Below are 14,600 nucleotides of genomic sequence, written 5' to 3'. Positions count from 1 at the left end.
ATTTTAGAGTGCAGGTAAAATCTACGATTTGTATTACGATTTTACGATTTACAATTTTTTATTCCCTTTCCGATTTTAGTTAAAATCTCGATTTTGACTACCTTGATCATAACCATATATCTATTGTTGTTGTACGTGAAGCGGCTGCAGAAATATATATGTATATATATAGAGAGAGAAAGATCATTTGACTCCAGAGTAAAATTTATAAGTCTTAGTCCTCATCTCAGTCATTGATTTTCGTTCATCCAACGATTATAGTTTAGGAAGTCATATTAATTATAATACAAATGACAACCGTTAATTTCCGTCCATCAACGAGTAAAATGAGGAGTAAGACTTAAAAGTCTTACTCTGGAGTCAAAAGAACCTTCACATATATATATGTATATATATACGAGAAAAATGTTTGTCATTTTAAATAACATAAGTTATGTCATTTTAGGAGAGAGATAGATACAGAAAAATAGAAATCATGGGAGAGAGGAAGTGGGTGATTTTTTCTAATTTAAAATTTAAATAAATTTTTTTTTCTGTGTCTCTCCCTCTTAAAAGGACGATTGTTATGTCGTTTAAAAATGATAAACAATTCTTCCATATATAAAAGTAGGCAATTATTTAGTTGTGTATCACAGTTTTACAAGAAGCCCACGTAATTAAAGCTCGGTTATTTTGCTAAGAAACGCTTTCGTTCTTGGGCTTTCGGGCTTCGGCTATTGGTTGGTCGATGGTGTGAAGCAGGAAAAATGGAAGAGAAGGATTGCGAATTGGATTATAAATGAACGATTTGAGTTTTGGGATTATTAGCGTTCTTCGAAATCTACATCATACATGAACTATGAATCCAATCCAGTAACAAAGGAGGTTGGATGGCACTGTTTGAATTTTAAAGCACCCTTTTACAAGGGATTTTCAAATTCATGTTTTGTTTGCTTGGTACCCACATAAAATGAGAGAGAAAAATTGTTACTTTCAGTGTCAGGGAAGCAAGTTGATAGCTTTTGGCATAGCATAAGGGCCGAGGCATCTCCAGCCTTCAGGGGTAGGTAGCAACAATGCTTGCTAGATTCATTGCTGCAAGGAGGAGGATATCAACTTGGCCTCATGTCTCTCAGAGAATAAAGCAAACAGGTTGTATTCATTTATAATTAGATACTTAGTTTATAGAAATGGGTTTGTTATCAACTTGAATTTTGTTGTTGTTGTTGTTGTTAATTTCCTTGTCTATTATTAACTTTGTTAATGAAGGAAATCTGAATTTGTTTGATTTACATATATGCAACTTTTAATTATATCTGATTGTGTGTGGTTTAAACTAGCAGAAAATGAGATTGTCCAAATGTTTCGCATGCCTAATTCCCAAGAAGGAAACAATGGCCTTCCCATGAAAGGAGGGTGGGTTTTGAGGAAGGACTCTGGTGCTCGGGTTTTGGATGAGAGATTCATTAGGATTTTGAAAATATTTAAATGGGGACCTGATGCAGAAAAGGCATTGGAAGTGCTGAAGCTGAAGGTCGATGCTCGCTTGGTTCGTGAGGTTCTAAAGATAGATGTTGAGGTCAATGTTAAGATTCAGTTTTTCAAGTGGGCTGGGAAGAGAAGGAATTTTGAACATGACTCAACCACTTATATGGCTTTGATACGCAGCTTGGATGAAAATAGGCTGGTTGGTGAACTGTGGAAGACAATACAAGACATGGTTAAAAGTCCATGTGCAATTGATCCTGCTGAATTGTCTGAAACTGTGAAAATCTTGGGCAAGGCAAAGATGGTCAACAAGGCATTATCTGTCTTTTACCAGGTTAAGGGTCGCAAGTGCAGACCTACAGCAAGCACTTACAACTCCGTCATCTTGATGCTGATGCAGGAGGGACATCATGAAAAAGTCCATGAGCTGTATAATGAAATGTGCAGTGAGGGCCATTGTTTCCCTGACACATTTACATATAGTGCACTTATATCAGCATTTGCAAAACTAAATCGTGATGAGTCTGCCATTAGATTATTTGATGAGATGAAGGAGAATGGATTACAGCCTACAGCAAAAATTTATACAACCTTGATGGGAATATACTTTAAGTTGGGTAGGGTTGAGGAAGCTTTGGGCCTTGTCCAGGAGATGAGAATGCGGCGGTGTTCCCCAACTGTCTTTACTTATACAGAATTGATAAGGGGACTGGGGAAATCTGGGAGGGTTGAAAACGCATACATAACATACAAGAATATGCTGAAAGATGGTTGTAAACCTGATGTCGTTCTGATGAATAATTTGATTAACATTTTGGGTAGATCAGATCGCTTAAAAGATGCTATTAAGCTTTTTGATGAAATGAAATTGCTGAATTGCGCGCCTAATGTTGTGACTTATAATACCATTATCAAATCTTTATTTGAAGCCAAAGCTCCACCTTCCGAGGCTGCTTCATGGTTTGAGAGTATGAAAAAGGATGGAATAGTCCCCAGCTCATTTACATATTCAATTCTCATTGATGGTTTCTGCAAAACAAATCGAGTTGAGAAGGCTTTGTTGCTTCTTGAGGAGATGGATGAAAAAGGTTTTCCACCTTGTCCTGCTGCCTACTGCAGCCTGATCAATAGCCTTGGAAGAGCAAAACGCTATGAGGCTGCAAATGAGCTATTCCAGGAATTGAAAGAGAACTGTGGACGTTCAAGTGCTCGTGTGTATGCTGTAATGATTAAGCATTTTGGAAAATGTGGGCGACTCAATGAAGCTACCAATCTTTTTAATGAGATGAAAAAACTTGGATGCACCCCTGATATTTATGCTTATAATGCTCTCATGACTGGGATAGTAAGGGCAGACATGATAGATGAAGCCTTTTCCTTGTTTAGAACTATGGAAGAAAATGGTTGCACCCCAGATATAAATTCTCATAATATTATCCTAAATGGCTTGGCTAGGACAGGTGGCCCCAAGCGTGCTATGGAAATGTTCACAAAAATGAAAAATTCTACTATTAAGCCAGATGCGGTTTCTTACAACACAATTCTTGGTTGTCTTAGCAGAGCAGGTCTGTTTGAAGAGGCAGCAAAACTTATGAAAGAAATGAGTTCAAAAGGATTCCAGTATGATCTCATCACCTACTCTTCAATACTTGAGGCAGTTGGTAATGTTGATGAAGATTGTAAAATGGTAGGGTCCTGAGAGCTACCTGGTATTGCCTTTTTGACTGACTCTATCAATGCTTATTAATCAATACCCTTGAATTTCAATAATGATTTTGAATGCAAGGATCCAAATTTTCTGCTGGTAAGGTTTAGGAACCATTCAAGAAAAATGTGCAAATTTCCGTATATGTTTCAAAAACTAAAAAAAAAAAAAAAAAAAACATATATTATTGTGTAGAGAAACCTTAAAAAATATAGTTGATATCAATCTGGGTAAGGAAATTTCTGATATATTAATCTTCGCAATCCCTTTTATGTCATTAAAGAAACTAATAAATTTTACTTAATTATTTATTAGCTCAAAATTTGCACAATCTGGACACATACTCATGCAACTAATATCACTTTTCTTTCTGTTTTTCCCACTTATATTAGAGTGGACACAGTAACGGAACCCTGGGCCCTGGCAATCATGTCCGTAGAGAACCAATAGTATATGAATACACAGTATTTATTTGAGCTTCTAGATCATCTTTGGTTTGTTTTAATATTGAGCCATTGAGGAACGTTCTAATAATGTTGAGGCGGCATGCAGTGGATGAGGCTTGCTTAATACAATTACGATTGCAGCTTACAGTTAGAGCTAAGAAATCTGCAACGATAATGGCGCATTATTTGATTTGCTCATCCATATTAAAAACTTCTCTTTAAGACAATGAGTTAGGGCGTTGGTGACAACTGACTACTAGTCGAATCAATGAACCTTCTTTTAAGGTTCAAACTTACGTTGTACGGACACTGACACGGGACATGACATAATATGTTAATGCGTTAATTCTAAAAAATATCATATTTTGACACGTTAGGACACGTTTTAATATTAAATAATATTTTTAATATATAATAATTTATATTTGATAGATATATGAGCTCATAATAAGTCATATAATTAATTAAATATTAAAATTTCATAACATAAATATAAAGAAAATATAATTTTTTGTACTTTGATAATTTTTCATGACAAATTTTGTAACAAAAAATTTGATTTATAATTTTTTTTATGTTTAATTAATAAAATAAAATTTAGACCTAAAAAAAATATGCAGATGTGCGTCAGAGTTTTGATCGTGCGTCGGAGTTTTGATCGCGTGTCAGGAACATGTGTCGAAGCATTGATCGTATATCACAAAATATTGACCGTACGTTGGATACGTGTCAGAATATATCGGTATTCAACGCATATTTTTTTAAAAAAATTGTATATCGGTGCTTTGTTGGTTCAAACGGCCCAAGTTTAACACATTTCTCATGTTACTATCTAACATTTTTTTTTTTATTGTTAGGAGAAAGTTTTATTGTTGTTGTATAGTAAGTTAGTAACTATCAAAAACTCTTTCTTCTCTAGTTGTTTCATATTGGTTGTTTTTTTCCGGGTCCTAAAGATGCTCCCAACTAAAAAAAGTATATATGCATATGTCAAGCCTTATAAACGAAGAATTACGTTAATTTATAAATCACTCGGTATAAACAATGTATTGGATAGGTTAAAAGTTAAGACCTATGAATATGTTGAGATATATAAAATCATTAATGTAATCTTATCCAACAGCTTAAGCTTTTGGGTTGAATTGGTTCTTTACATAGTATCAGAGCCTTGCTGCCCCCCACTTTCTCTTGTGGCGTTTCTTAGCACAGGTAGTTGGACATGTTGCATTGTCCACTCTTCAAGCTCCATGGGCTCTCGTGTGAGGGGGTATGTTGAGATATATAGTCCCACATTGGTTGTATGTGCAACTAATGTGAAGTTTATAAGGTCTTGGATACTCCCACTCTTTGAGCTAGCTTTTAGTAGTAAGATGGTTAAGTCACAAGTTAAAATAAAAACAAAACTACAAGTATTATTTTAAATATTTACATTTTTGTATATATTTTTTAAAAACAGGAAAAATAACCTTCAAATATTACAAAAGGAGGTTATATTTACTACTGAAAAGTTTTACAACTCTTACTACTAAATTAATCATCGTTGATTTTCGTCTAACGGTTATATTTTATTGGAAATAATTGGGATGTACTTATTAATTAATTATTAATTCTCAATAAATTATAACAGTTAGATTGACAGAAATCAACAGTGATTAGATTGGTTGTAAATATGGTAAACATTTTTGTGGTAAGTATATCCTGCCCCAAATATTTATGCTTTTGCTGAATTTTTTTTTCTGCCACATTCATATAAAAATGAATGGGTTCCACTAATTTTTTTATATCTTTTCTTTACAACGAGGTTCATTATTTTTATGTGAATGTGACAGATAATTTTTTTTTGCAGAAAAAACAGAAACATTGAATTCATATAAGAATGAAAATCCTCTTTGTTCTGTCTTAGTGACAGAAATGTCTAGCCCAATGGGCTAGTATGTAACTTTTGGATCTAGGTGCCCTCTTTAAGGTATCTATGAATTAGATGCCCTTGAGTCAAGTAGATCACTGCGCACAAAGAATAATATACGGCTTTGCCAAAGGTGTGTGTGAGCGCACACAGTGACAACATAACAGTAAGAGAGAGCGTGCATATGGCTTTGTTGGGAGTTAGTTTTATGAGGGAAAGGAAAGGAAAGAGAGGATTTTATTACTCCTTTTCCTTGTTTGTGAGTTTAAAAAAATGAAGGAAGGGAATTGAGGATTTTTGCAAAATCCTCTAAAACCCCTCTCATCCTTAAAATTAAAGTTCCCCCAATTTGAGGGGTTTGATGGGGGAAATATTAAAATTTACTTATTCATCCTTAGCATTAAAATATGAAAACTACACAAATGTGAAACTATTAGAAAAGTCTCAAATACCGACAGAATTTAACGATGAAAAAAATTTCATTGAAAATAATGACTAAATATTTGACAAAAATCATATTACGTCGAAAACAGAGACAAAAAAAATTTCCATCAAAACTAGAGACGAAATTAGAGACTCTACAAGATTTTGTCATAAACACTTACATACATTTTCGAGGGGAAAAAATACAGCAAAATTTTTGGTAGAATCTAAATTCCGTCGAAACTTTCGATAGAAATATTTTCGTCAACTTTTCAACGAAAAAAAATTCTGACAAAATATTTTGACGAAACACATTTCCCATAAAAAAATTTCGACATAAAATAATTTCGTCAAAATTTTTGACGAAAAACATTTCCATCAAAATTTTCAATGGGACGCATTTACAGCGAAATTTCTTGACAAAAAATATTTATGTAAAAAAAATTTACGAAAAATATTTTTGTAAAAATTTCCGATAGAAATTTTTTTTCCTCAAAATTCTTTACGAAATCTAAATTTCCTCGAATCATTCCGCAGAAAAATTTTGACAAAAAAAATATCTGTCAAAAATTTTGACGAAAAATATTTCCATCAAAATTTTCAACAAAACACATTTCAATCGAAATTTTTTGACGAAAAATATTTCTATAAATAATTTTAACGAAAAATATTTCGGTAAAAAAAAAATTGATAGAAATTTTTTTCGTCAAATTATGAAATCTAAATTCCATCGAAATTTTTGACAAAACATATTTCCATCGAAAGGTTTAGACGAAATATATTTTCGTTAAAGCTTTTGACGAAAAAATATTCTGTCATAATTCTTTACGGAATCTAAATTTCGTCGAAAGTTTCGACCGAAACATTTCCCTAAAATTTTTTTATTAAAATAATTTTGTCGAACTTTTCGTCGGAACTCTTTTCCATCGAAAATTTTAAACGAAAAATATTTCGTCAAAATTTTTGACGGAATTCTTTTTTTGGTCGAAAATATTTAAGAATTTATTTTCGTCAAAACTTTTGACAGAAACTAAATTCCATTATAGATTTTGACAGAAAATTTATTTTTGTAAAAAATTTCGACGGATACAAATTTTTGTCGCCTGTGAATGGAAAGTATTTTTCGACGGGAAAATACTTTTTCTATATAATTTTTGTCATTTGTAACGTAGAAATTTCGTTGAAAATATGATATTTTTTAGTAGTGTGAAAAGTACATAAATAATTTTGTTAGAAATTTAAAATTTAATTTAATTTGTAAAATATAATAATTATATTAATTTTTAAAAATGGTTAAAACGCTAAAATATCTCATTATCCCTCCACTTTTTCCACTTACCATTTTTTAACACCCAAATAAGAGAAGAAAATACCCTCCAATTTTCTTCCCCTCCCTCCCCCTTGGATCCCCTTCCTTACCTTCCCCTCCAAACTCTCAAACAAAGCTGTAGATTTTACCTCTTATTTATAGAGTTTACATGTGGGTATTGAGTGTTGGACTTTTAGTGCTTCTGCTAACTGCCCAAACCCATGTATTATGCTGTCCTATTAGGATTGGTATACTTGATGAATATCTTTCCTTAATTATGTCTGATTTATGTTTGGATTGTCTCTTGTTGGGCTTAATAATAGTGGGCCTCAGATATAGGTTGATAAGTGTCCAAGACACTATGTTTTTATGGTTAAAAAGAGTTCAAATAATTATTAAAATAGTTAAAAATATAGTGTTAAAATAATAAAACAGTAAAACAATAAAACAGAATGAATTGCCAACAAATAGATAAGATTCTAAATATTTGTTGTTGTTTCAGGTTGTTTAGACTAGAATAACAAAGTACCAATATGATAAGGACGAGGCAACAATGGAATCCGCGGAGCATGAGGAAAATCAGAAATTAAATAAATAATAAATGAAAAAATGTAACGCTCGCTCCACTGCTCGCTGAAGCGAGCAAGTGAGCGAGCAAAATATTGAAGCTCGCCATACTCCTCGCTCAAGCGAGTGAGCAGGCGACAAGCAAAAAATTGCTTGCTAAGCAGCTCGCTTTAGCGAGCGGGTCCAAAATTTAGAAGTCCAAATTTCAACCTTTAAATACGAAGCGAAGGAAGCCGTGAAAGGACATTCTGGAACGCGAAGGAAAATCAGAGACCGAGACGAAGCGAAGGAGGGAGCCGAAGAGAACACTAGATCATTGCAGAGGAGAAGGAAGGAAGCAGTTCTGCATCATTGATCATCACTTTTAGACAAGTTTTATCATGAACTCAATTTCTTTTAGTGCATATTTTAATTCTGTCTTTATGATTATGTCAAGCTAAATTATTTTTGTAGTTAGGAAGATACAGAACCAATGGGTTCTTAGTTGATGTTTGTTTATTTCTTATGAATTATATTCTTGCTTTTGAATTATGCAATCAATCCGATATTTATGATTAATTTTATTTATGACTTGATCACTCGTAGATAAACATATCAGTCATATATGACAATATGGATGTTGGTATATGATTCTGATTGGTTGATTGCTGGAATTTGCTTGATATAGGGATAGAGGATTTTATAACTATGAGTTCTTGCGTTAATGCTTATTTTATGAAAAAGTACTAAGGGATTAGGCTTTGGATTAGAATAAAGGATTAGATTACCAAAGGATTGAGATTTAGTCAATAATAGAAAGAGCTGTTAATAATTTGATCTTGAATGTAATCATAAGAATAAGCAAACTCATTAAGAAACCATTGAGGAAGTTGAATCCTAGCTACGTTTTTTATTGAAAACTTAAATCAATTTTTAGCTTTAATTAATTCTGAATTTAATTTCTAAAATATTAAAAATCAAAAATAGTTTACAAATTCTGTTTTTAAATTAATCACAATATTCTCAAGAAAACCTTTAATGATCGATCCAACTTTAGTTAAATAAATAAATTATTGCTTGGTCATCAGTCCTCGTGGGATCGACAACTTTCTTATCACTTTATTACTTGTACAACCGGTGCACTTGCCAAGTTCGTCAACATAGGTCCATAAAATTCTTCATGTATACATTCTTTTGGTGATATATGTTATTTTATTTGTTACTTTTCTCATTAAAATATTTTTAAGTATTAAATACCGTAATGTATATTTTAAAAGTGATATAAAATAAAAATAAAAGAGAAAAATATATATCCTTTTAAAGGATATAAACTTATATCATTTTAGATCCTAACTGTTGATTTCCGTCCATCAACGGTTATAATCTATTGGGTCAAACTTAATGGGCTAAATTTATTATTAATTAATTAATAATTTTGATCCAATAAATTATAATCGTTGATGGACGGAAATCAAAGGTTATGATCTAAAATGATATAAGCTTATATCCTTTAAAATGACAGATGTTATTCCCAAAATAAAAAAATAAGTTTGTCACTAATAATTTGTTTGACTTATAAGATTAAGGGATTGATGTTTCTCATATTGTAGGGGATAATTTTATCTCGTACATATATATGAAAGTGTATAAGGTCATGCGAAGAGAAGAAAAATAAAAAAATATGAATTTCACATACTTTTAAATTTATGTAGCAAATAAAATTATTTCTTACAATATAATAAACAATTATCCAATATTACCTTGTTGTTGGTATTGTTCATTAATAATTTTTCTTGAGCATGTCGTTTAAATATCATCGTAAGTGTTTATTTGGAGATATTTAGTATATTTTAGGGGGCAAATGACTTCTCCTGTTGTAGTTGAGGGAGAAGTCTCTTCTTGAGAGCTTGCTTTTCATGCAATTTATTATTATTATTCTAAGTTTGTAAGAGAAATCAAAAGCCCATAATTTAAATGGATTTTATTTATAAAATAGATAAATAAAAATAGAAGCAAATTATATTTATTATCATTTTAAGCTCATCATTCTTATAACCTGATTAGTTATCAATGGATTAATTTAAAATTAACAGCAACTAATTTTTCTCATTTTTGAGCTGTTGATTTTAAATTGATCAAATGGTAACCAATTATATAATAAGAATAGTAAACTTAAAATGATAATAAATATAATCTTCTTCGTAAAAATATATCAATAAATAAATTTTAATAAATTAAAATTACGACATATTGATATTTATTTACTTATATTTTTGTAAAGAGTTTAATCCAAATTTTGATATTGTATCTCGATGCTCAGAAATATGGGACCCGCAAAATCATGAAGGTAGGTGATGTTACCCATGCTGTTGCTCTATAATTGACGTTTCAACCAATTTTTCGGTACTAAAATTTTATGATGAAAATTACCTTTTTTTTTCAGTGAACATTCTAATAATATGTTTTTTTTCTGGCATACATCTAATAATATCCTTTGAGTTTTGATACATGACAAGGAAGAAACTAAGTTAATTAAACTCAAACCACTTTTTTATAAAAAAAAATGCGACAAAAATAAATAAATAATACTCATGAACCCAGGTGCTTTAAAGTTTAAAGTTTAAACTCTAAAATAAAGATGAAATGCTTCAAACACCATCAAAAACTTAAAAGGCGTTTTTTTGGCTTTTGGTAATATTGCTTTTTTGTTTTTTATGTTTGCTGAAGTTGAGAGTAAATCCTTTCGTATTAAAATTTTATATGATTGTGAAATTTTTATATTTATTTCTCTTTTTACATATATTAAATAAGTAAAATTTAATTATCCCTACTGAAGAAAGAAATAATCACAAAGTATTCATTTCCTTGAAATTGAAGTTCGTGGTACATGGACCCACACAGAATGTGCAGTTGTGAATTCACTCTCCCAAAAACCTGAACAAAGAAGAAAACTATCCAAAATTCCAAACTATTAAGCAGAACCGAACCAATAGGAGAGATATTTTTACTACCAAATTTTTTTACTATTAACTTACTATTTATCTAATCATCATTAGATTAATATTTTTTCTTTCTTCAATTTTTTTTTAACATTCTCTCTCTTTGATTCAATGATGATGTGATAGGTAGTAAGTTAGTAGTAAGAATTTTTAGTAATTAAAATATCTCACCGTAAGTAAATTTCAAATTATTAAAAGCTATTTATTTAGTATACAGTAGAGTAACTAATGTATCATTTTTTATTATTATTACCGTAGTGTTAGCTTTTAATGTTTACTTACACTTGGACTTTTCCATCCTACATGGTTAAAAATTAAATAAAATTAAATAACATATAATATTTCACTTTCACACAATTTTTTATGCATATACGGTGTACATGTATTGTACGTATCTGCAGCTCTCAATCATGAGAGGGAGACGAGAAAGACAGAAAGAGAGAGAAGAGTATATCGGAAGAGTTGGAGTTTCAGTGTTTCTCTCACTTTGATGCATGCAAGAGGAAGATGAGTTAAAAAAGTTGTTCTGATCAAAGAAAGGAAAATGCAAAGAGAGTTTTATGCTCAGTAAGTAGGTTTTGGTCTTTGCTGCTGATGTTCATCACTGCAAGGTTTCTGCATTTGGGTTTCTCTTGGATTGGATGAAAGTAGGTCCCTTTACTGTAAATTTATCTGCTTTGTGTACTTTGATTTCTGACCTATTTGATTCCTGTTTTGCTTCTCCAGATGTGTATGGATGGTTTTGGAGTTCATTTGGGAGAATGTGTAGTGGTTTTTCATCAAAGAAACATTTTTTTTTTCAATTTTTTTGGGTATTAATCAGAGACCCTTTGATGCTTCTGCGAGATTTCTCAATCAGACTGTATAAGCTGATTTTTCATGTTGATTTCTGAGCTTTTGATGAATCCTCTGTTTTAAAAAAAAGATCTTTTGAAATTGCAACCAATATATTGGATTTTGGTATTCTTCTTAGGAGTTGCATTTTTATGTGCTTGTTTGTGGTATCATCTGCAAATTTGACTTGTTAGTTTGGAGCTTCAAATATATACCCATTGCAGTTTTTTCAAACTTTTTTGTTTTTTGTTTTTAAAATCCGATCATCCTGAACAGCTGGAGAACGTTAATAACCCAGTAGACTGTAGAAATTCGAGCATTGATTTGATTTCCTTTTTTGGTTTTTTCTAGTGTTCGAGTTTCTTGATCTTTGTTCTTAAAATTATATTTTCCAAGTTGATTTTGAAGCATTCTGTTGTCGAGAATGTCTTTGTCAAAGCTTTTATTTGATCGGGTGCTTAATATCTCATGAGATTCGCCATTCAAAATTTAACACTTCAGATGGATATTTAGATTATTGTCTTGCTCTTCGTGCAGCAAATATCACATTTATTGCGAATGGAAACTAATACTCTTTCTGATATTAATTTGAGTTGCAAAAATTATCAATGGATTCCGGATTTTTTTTTTGGCTAAAAGAGCATTTTGCCATTCACAAATTTGTAATAATTCTTATGCTAATCGTTGTCTAAATTTGTAAGTTCCATTTTCGCTTATAATGTCTGTGTACATGGAAAATAGCTGTGTGTGTGGCTAAATGAATGAGCAATTCTTTCATGCCTTGCTCAGTTGTTGTTGTTGTGAACTTTGATCATGATTCCTGTTTTACTGGGAATTAACAGAATGCTGTTTTCTTTAGCTTTTTGAATATGATGCAGCAAGGAAATGATGATTTTATCCTTTTTAAGAGGAATTGGGCACTAGGATTATGCTGAAGAAGTGAATAGGATCATATTTGGAAGATTTGTGATCTCATCATGGCTAACTCTTCTTCCAAATTCTCTTTACCTTGTGATGCATTAAGCCCAACACAAATAAGCTTCTCAATTTTCCACACCGCTGGTTCTAAGGTGGGGGTTGGTGCAAAAGGTTTTACAGATTCTGAATCCGCTTGGAGCCCTACATCTCCTCTGGATTGCAGACTCTTCTCAAATCTTAGCAACCCATTTAGTGTCAAATCTTCTAGACCATCATTACAAACTGGGCATAAGCAGCAGTTAGATTGCAGTAAAGTAGGCCTTGGCATCATAATTTCGCTTGCTAATGAAACCAAACTTAACAATGAGATCCCTGGTAAATTTCAGAGGAAAAATATAATTTTTGGACCACAGGTGAAGACTGGCATTCTTAAATTCTCAAAGAACAACCATGAATCTCTTGCATCTTATTTGAAATCTAATTCCTTACCCAAAAACTATGTACTTTCACTTCCTTCTGAAACCAAAAGTCCCAAATCTGAAGTGGAAAGCTTTGATGATGTCTCTAGAAAGCAAGAGTTCAATTGGGAATCTGAAGCTTTCAAAAGTAATATTTCTTTGCCTGATTCCTCTAAGCCTTCTTCATTAATCAACACAAATCAAGACTCCAATTTGGGAAACAATGACTTATTTGTAGAAAATACCTCTACAGTAACGAGTTTGCCTGCAGTGACAAGCAGAAGTTCACAAGTAGATGATTCTCTAAAAATTAAATCAAGTTCACTTCCAATATCCATTGATTTTACTAATGGATATGTAGGCTCACTCTCTGCAAGAGAAATAGAGCTTTCTGAGGATTATACTTGTATAATTTCTCATGGTCCAAACCCTAAGCGAACACATATTTTTGGTGACTGCATTTTGGAATATCACAACAATGACTTTACTGAGTTCAGCAAGAAGGAAGAACCTGCTTTCAAATCTTCTCATGTTCCTGCATTTTCAGAAGGGTCAGCCCCATGTCCTCTTGACAATGTTCTGAGCTTTTGTTCCTCATGTAATAAGAAATTAGAAGAGGGGGAAGACATTTACATATACAGGTATGTCCCAAAGATCTCACTTCTTCAGTTAAGCCACAAGCATTAGCTATAATTTATTTTATATCTTGCAGAGATGAGAAAAAGTTTTGCAGTTTTAACTGTCAATCAGAGGAGATTTTGGAGGAGGAGGAATTGGAGAAAACTTATACTAACTCAGCAGAGAGCTCTCATAACTCAAGTTACCATGATCTCTTCCTCACGGGTCTGCTTTGGTCCAAATAACATGCTTTGTTTATTTTCTTGAGAGACAGCATCCAATTTATGAAATTGTTTCGAGGGTATAAGATGTGGATAATTTTATTTACAAACAGTTGTCCATGTGAATTTGATTTTGCTATGGATGATTGCTAAGCAAATTATGAAGTTTGCTGGTTGTCAAGAACCAAATTTCATGGTTCAGTGAGTTATAGCTAGAAAAGGCAGTGTTTTCTTCATTCTGATAACTCTTAAAACAGAAATATGCATTGTAATGTCACTAGATGAGTTGAAAGAGGCCACATGCCCTCGCTCATCAATTGTTTTTTTCTGTCTATCATTGTCTTTTACCTTTGCAAAAAACCTAATTAGCTATTTTAAACCTAATCATACTATATATTTGCCATTGAGATTTCTTTTGATTAACTACTCTGGTTTTAATATTTCATTGTTTTGTCAGTAACTAAATTTGGAATAATAAATTTATTCTCATATCCTGGCTATATATACCAGTATATTTTATGGGTTTTATAAGAGTTATGTTGTAGGAAAAGTGATTGTGTAATGTTATAGAGATTCGTTTTGCGTGCCTTAATTTTTTATTTATTTTTTTGTTTTAAAAAGTGTGGGCCCCACAAAATGTTGTGAGAGTAGGAAAGTTTGTTGTGTTATGTTAAAGGATAAAACGAAAACCCATATTTTATAGCAGTGAAATTTGGAAAACAGGACCTCTTTTTAAAGGGATAAGGTCTA

The 14,600-nt window shown here is 31.8% G+C and overlaps 2 protein-coding genes across 2 annotated transcripts; both read left to right on the top strand.

Annotated features, from left to right (window-relative positions):
- The first annotated feature begins 647 nt into the window (after positions 1-647).
- LOC133285351 (pentatricopeptide repeat-containing protein At3g16010) lies at positions 648-3,200 on the top strand. The gene is made up of 3 exons (XM_061482561.1): positions 648-864; positions 977-1,131; positions 1,323-3,200. Exons 2-3 carry the CDS (start codon positions 1,056-1,058, stop codon positions 3,164-3,166), a joined length of 1,920 nt encoding a protein of 639 aa, XP_061338545.1. The 5' UTR covers positions 648-864; positions 977-1,055; the 3' UTR covers positions 3,167-3,200.
- An 8,034-nt stretch (positions 3,201-11,234) lies between these two features.
- Positions 11,235-14,211, top strand: LOC133285381 (FCS-Like Zinc finger 11-like). The gene is made up of 3 exons (XM_061482590.1): positions 11,235-11,448; positions 12,495-13,652; positions 13,724-14,211. The coding sequence occupies exons 2-3, from the start codon at positions 12,613-12,615 to the stop codon at positions 13,872-13,874; spliced, it is 1,191 nt and encodes a 396-aa protein (XP_061338574.1). The 5' UTR covers positions 11,235-11,448; positions 12,495-12,612; the 3' UTR covers positions 13,875-14,211.
- Positions 14,212-14,600: the final 389 nt, after the last annotated feature.

Source organism: Gastrolobium bilobum, unplaced genomic scaffold (assembly GCF_033153095.1).
Source record: "Gastrolobium bilobum isolate Gb01-03AN ecotype WA unplaced genomic scaffold, APGP_CSIRO_Gbil_v1 utg1211, whole genome shotgun sequence".
Lineage (NCBI taxonomy): Eukaryota > Viridiplantae > Streptophyta > Magnoliopsida > Fabales > Fabaceae > Gastrolobium > Gastrolobium bilobum.
This window is presented reverse-complemented; position numbering and strand designations above follow the sequence as displayed.

Excerpts from the sequence above, each read along its gene's own strand:
- LOC133285351 (XM_061482561.1), top strand. The coding sequence starts at position 1,056 with ATGCTTGCTAGATTCATTGCTGCAAGGAGGAGGATATCAACTTGGCCT. Across the intron at positions 1,132-1,322 it reads TCAGAGAATAAAGCAAACAG|AAAATGAGATTGTCCAAATG; the intron begins GTTGTATTCATT and ends TTAAACTAGCAG.
- LOC133285381 (XM_061482590.1), top strand. The coding sequence starts at position 12,613 with ATGGCTAACTCTTCTTCCAAATTCTCTTTACCTTGTGATGCATTAAGC. Across the intron at positions 13,653-13,723 it reads GAAGACATTTACATATACAG|AGATGAGAAAAAGTTTTGCA; the intron begins GTATGTCCCAAA and ends TATATCTTGCAG.